This window comes from Vicia villosa, linkage group LG2, assembly GCF_029867415.1.
Source record: "Vicia villosa cultivar HV-30 ecotype Madison, WI linkage group LG2, Vvil1.0, whole genome shotgun sequence".
Taxonomy (NCBI): domain Eukaryota; kingdom Viridiplantae; phylum Streptophyta; class Magnoliopsida; order Fabales; family Fabaceae; genus Vicia; species Vicia villosa.
In genome coordinates, this window is record NC_081181.1 from 24731461 (window position 1) to 24737184 (window position 5724).

The following is a 5724-nucleotide window of genomic DNA, read 5'->3' on the forward strand; positions in this document are numbered from 1 at the left end:
TCTTTGGCTCTTCCAAAAATCAAACCAAATATTCTATAAGATTTCTTACATTTAAAAATTACTAGATACTAAAACACTTGCTATTACTTTTAGCCAAAATTTTATGTACATTTTCTGTACATGTAGTATCCTTATCAATCAATATAAGGATGGTCATGGACAACAGTTTTTCTGTTATCTTGTTTTGCAACATATTCCATGCACCTTGTAACTTGTAAAAGCTCACCCAAAATAGTAGCTCAAACTGCTACCTCAACATCAAAAACATTCTCTTTACCAATTATGTTAAACTTGTTGTAATGTGAAAGATACACACGCTAATGCAGCACAGAATATAAAAGTGTTGACTATATGTCACGGACAATTTAAATAAATAGTTTTTGTACAAAACCATTTAGTGATTTCTCATATTTGGGTGTTCTCTAGCATATGCGCATCAAGATGATTGTGAGTTAAAACTTCCCTTGCCCGTGAACTCCTATGTTGAAGTCGCTGGTGCAGTGTCTCAGAAATCTGGTTGAAAAAGTCATTGTCCCATCTCTGAATCAATAATGGGTCTTCCGCATAACAGATATATATCGATGTCACCGCACTTTCCACCACAACCATTGCCACTCCAACCTGAAAGCAAGAATTTAGATAGAGGAGGAAAGCAAGAGTTTTACAAAATGTGTGCGCTTATACAAAAGTAAAAGCATATATATATCGAGGAGGTTGATAACTTACCAATACCATCCCCATGAGCATAGATGTAGATCCAATCATAAAAGCTCTGTCGCTCCATTTGATCCATGCCCAAACACCAGAACAAGTTCCAGTTATCAGCCCACCCAATATGGTCCCCATTAACAGCACAGCACCTGAACAATCATACGCCACAAGCGCTTCAACTCCAGTTGATTGAAATAACTCCCACGCATCTCTCGCAGAATGGTTAAAGCTTTTACCATAAACACCGATCTGCAAGGGACGTTATCATAAAAACAATGCTACAGTAAGTTTTTTATTTCAATTTCCCAGATCATGACATTTTGATACCTTGTTTGTGTTTACAAACAATTAATAACAAGTACTAGAACTGAAGTGAATGATCAGCAGTATCTCATATTTTAATCTTTATTGACAAGATTCAATTTCTATGATTATTGTAAATCGAAGTGCTTACTTATATAGGCACAATAGGCTACCTGGACATAAGCATACTTGTTGAAGAATCGAACAAGAGTCTCCACAAGATGGAAAAGGAAATCAACACAGCAAAGCAAACACTCGTTGCTTCCTATCTTTGACCGGATTCCTCTTATCTGAAACGATTAAAAATATTGTTGAGGGTACAAGAGAGACGAGCAGCATGTAAAGGAAATGAAATTCAAATAATTCACACAAAAAATGGCAGTTAATACCTCCCATCGTAGTGTCCTAATAGCAGCTGTGAATAATGAGCCATAACAAATGCTGCCAAAAGATGTTGTCAAAGCATACTGTAAAGATTTCATTATGGAGTTCGCGGGAGTTGGTGCAGCCTCACAACTACCATGGATGGTAACACGAACCAGTGTCCCAGACACTATGACATGTAAAGTATTACAAAGCACAGCACCTGTCCAAAATAAGCTTACAGAGAGGACCTGCATGCACGCATAATAGCAATAAACGTTGAGATGAGCTTACACAATCTGCACACGAAAGTAACCAGCAAGTCCAACAAGAATCGACAGAATGAAAGAGCAAAACTTGCCAGCTCACCCCAAGAAGCCACCAGCGTCCACCGTCACCCATGCTTGAAGCTACAACACCAGCAGCTCCAAATGACCACAAGGACATCCATAAAAGCACCATAGCCATAAACGCATATGCTACTCTCAAAACCTCAGGAAGATTCCATACCATTTTCACAGCCTTTTGCAATACCAACATTGTAAATGGAAGTCTGGAGATTACAAAAAAGAATGCCAGACACCAGAAATCAACTCAATGACTCGAAGAACTTTATAGAAAGCAAAATAAAATCGAATGAAGAAATTATACTATAACAATAAGAAAAACCCAGATAGCTTCCGAAACATAGACCAACATGAAAACAATTTATAAACTACATATTGTTATAGAAATAGCTTATACCAGGGCCGTCTTTGAGGGAGTGCAAGGCAGGCTACCGCACATGCCTCAAATTTTTTATAGTTAAACTGTAATTATTTTGCCATAGTTGAACCATTACTAACCTACACAGGGTCTCCAAAAATTTGAGACAGCCTTGGCTTATACATAAACAAATAGCAATATGATAAATGTACATACCTATCTATGACAGAAATAATATACAAAAACTGGAGAGCAGCTCCAATAGAAAAAGCAACACCCCAGAAAAACTGATGAGCCCAAAAACACAAAACACTGATGACAGCAAGATAAGTGGTAAGAATGTGGACAGAGACCTTCATCATCTGGATAGCGCGGGAACCCAACAACAACAGCCAACTCCATCCAAGAGCAGTCCCCACAGCACCAGCAACAGCATAGAGTGGCCAGTAATCCTCAGTCAGACCAGCTTGATTCTCCATGAACCGATATGTGTACTTGTCAATGTCAAGCCGGTTCTTTTTCTTGAACCTGTTGACCCCTAAAATGACAAGAACAAAACCCAAACCAATTAACTGGATCACAAATAACCCTAACCAGAACACATCGTGGCAACGCCTTCTTTGCTCCATGTTTGTTTTCACCTGGATATGATATCAAGTAAAGTATATGATCTGATTGTTGGTTGGAATGGAAGAATCTATCATTGCAGATTGTTGTAGTAAGAGAGAAAGAGAGAAGGGTTTTGGAGAATGTTGAGAGTTTAAGCAGGTACACATTCTTTACTGTTATTAGGTGGCGATGATGATTTGGCTACAGAGGTTTGGAATGAAGAAAAAGCCACGCGCCATGATTGTAAACAACCCATGCGGCCTCTTGTGAGATGATTAGTAACTTTAAATGGGACTCTTTTAGTGCTATGCCAAGTAGTCCTACTAATAGTTGCCGGAAACCAAATCTAACATGTTTGTCGGTGGATTTATGATATGTCTTACCAAACCAAATTCTACTTCAACTTTGTAACATAAAAGGATTTATATGATCTACCTAAATTACAATTTGGTCCTTAATTAGGGAAAGAATGAAAAATAAATTACAATTTGGTCTTTTTAAAATTAGTGAAAGAATGAAAAATGATACGAGAGTGATAATGGATTTGAGTCATATACGTATCGGGGTGTTTTAGATTTGGATTAGGTATGGACTTGCTCTTATTAGATATTTGAACGACCCAAAACAGTTTTTTCAAAGTTTTTTTATGGTGGGGGTAACGAGAAGTCTTTTAGAGGATTTGGGTTGGTATTAGCCTGGAAATTCCATCTAGAAGAATATTGATTAATGAAAATTTCACTTAGAGGGAAATTAATTTATTGATTAATTAATAAGTTTCGATAGAGCTAATTGTTGGAAGCATTAAATTAACAAGTCTCGACTAAAACAATTTCGTTGATTAAGGAGTCTCGACCAGCGTGATAGGTATGGTTTGGAAGAATCACAAGAGAAGATCCATAAGATTAGGATCACTATTTTCTCTAAACATGTCCAAAATTTTGAAAAGGACATTATGACGAAAATGGGTCTCGAGAAGATACGTGCTTCGACGAGGTTTTCAGATCACAAGAGACTTCGAAATTTCTAAGTCTCAGAGTTAGGTGAAGAAAGGAGCTTCGAATAATATCGTATCAGACAGTTTTGAAGAAGTAGTTAATGACTCTGAACAGTTACGAACGTGGGATATTGGATATTTCGGCAGTTTGGAAGCTTGACGACGTGGAAGTTTTTTCAGAAGGATAAACTGCACAAAAATGGATATGTGTCGCTTGGTTAAAAGTGTAACTATCATCGACGCTTATTTTATACTAGTATAAAAAGAAGACTTATACATTGTAATAAGGGTTGCAAAGTTTCATACATTATTTCTATAGAACTGAAGTATCAGAGTCAAAGAGAGAAATAGTTTGTGAGGAATAATGTATCGGTCTGCGTCTTTTCTTTTTGTTGTCTTTTTGTTTTCTTAAACAAAACATTTATCTTTATTATATTAAAATTCTACTTTTGTTTAATGTCATTTATTGAAGTTGACATACTTGTCATTTAACAAAGTTTTTCTTTATTTAAGTTTTGTGTTTACTTTGTCCTTGTACAAACAGTCTCGTTTAATTCACACACATTTCTTTTCATACGAATACTTCGCACAAATTGCTCCCGAGATTTTACAAGTTAATCTCACAAGCACAGTAAATTCGTGATTGTTTACTAAAAACAATGGTAAACAAATTGGCATGCCAAATGAGACCCTTTTGTGCAGTTAATTCTAAGAAAGAAACTAGAAAAGTGGTGTCTTCATTCATACGTGTTCTCCATGCATAAAATGATTATGATTTTCGAGCGTTTATGTTTCTAAGGAGTGGTAAAAGACTTCCTAATATGTCTCATCCTATAAGAAGTCAACCCCCTCCCTAGAATAATGCTTCAAACCCAAGAAAACAACCGATCGGGCCGACCATTGGCATTACATGGACTTCGACACGTGTTGGAGCAAACCCTACTGTCATAAACCAAATAACAACTTCGACTGTAACACCAGAAATGATGGTCTCATCACCACAAGTGCCGAGTGTGTCAACCACCCATAGGGTTACACATAATATAGGAGACTAAAGGCCCTTTTTCCCTTTAAGTTTTACAATGCCTCATAATGGTAGGGAACAACCATATGGCATGCCCACTGCAATGATGGCAAGTCTACACCATAGTGCATCGAAGTATGCTGATAATTGTCGCACGCTCGTAAAAAATCAACAGAGCAATAGAGTCGCCACTGAACTTTATTTATCCCCGGGGGGAAGGGAAAGCATCGAGAAAACTCGGAAGGAAGAAAGGATAAGAAAAGGTCTTACGATCAAAGATCCGGTAAGAAAGTCGGTTACGCAAGGGGAATGTATTAGCACCCCTCACATTTGTGGTACTCCATAGAATCCACTCGAGTTTGTTCTAATCTAAGGGTGTAATCTATGAGTCTAAAGCCTAATGCTAAAAGGGAATGCATGGAATATTTACAAAGTTGTACTCGCTTAGACCTTGCGACCTAATGCCTACGTATCCCTTTTAAGGAATCAGAGCGTCGTAGTTCAGCTTAAAATTTTTTTTGTATGTTTGTGTTTTTTAGTAGACGAAGTTACATTCGCATTCTAGCATTAGGATAGTTGCTCGCTGAGTGGAGTCTTATGTGTTACTTGTCTGCAATCGAAAGGAAGTAACATGTCTGATTAAGGGAAAGAAAGTCTTGAAGGCAAGAGAGAATAGAATTATTTGTTGAATGTTTTGTTGTAGATAATGATAAATGGATTCCACTGCAAGGACACTCATCACCTCTCTACTTTTGAATTTAAAGTTTGAGACTTGAATCACACAAGAGACTATGAATGGAAGAAAAATAAGTTAGGGTCTGTACCCGCTCCTTCTTTTCCATTGCTTAAGGCTCGTGATAGTGTGATTCTCATCATTATTTATTAAGTGTCTTGAGAAGAAAAGAAAAAAAAATTTGTTGTGTATTTTTTATGGGAAGATGATTTGTGATTTGAACCACACCAAAGACTATGAATGGAAAAAGAATAAGTTAGGGACTACACTCGTTCACTCTTT

At 37.1% G+C, this 5724-nt stretch overlaps 1 protein-coding gene across 1 annotated transcript; it reads right to left on the bottom strand.

The window, feature by feature from the left end:
- Positions 1-258: 258 nt before the first annotated feature.
- LOC131646026 (uncharacterized) lies at positions 259-3030 on the bottom strand. Its single transcript, XM_058916199.1, has 6 exons — positions 2299-3030; positions 1747-1930; positions 1404-1628; positions 1188-1304; positions 727-960; positions 259-621 (listed from the first exon to the last, which is right to left on the bottom strand). Exons 1-6 carry the CDS (start codon positions 2709-2711, stop codon positions 406-408), a joined length of 1389 nt encoding a protein of 462 aa, XP_058772182.1. The 5' UTR covers positions 2712-3030; the 3' UTR covers positions 259-405.
- Positions 3031-5724: the final 2694 nt, after the last annotated feature.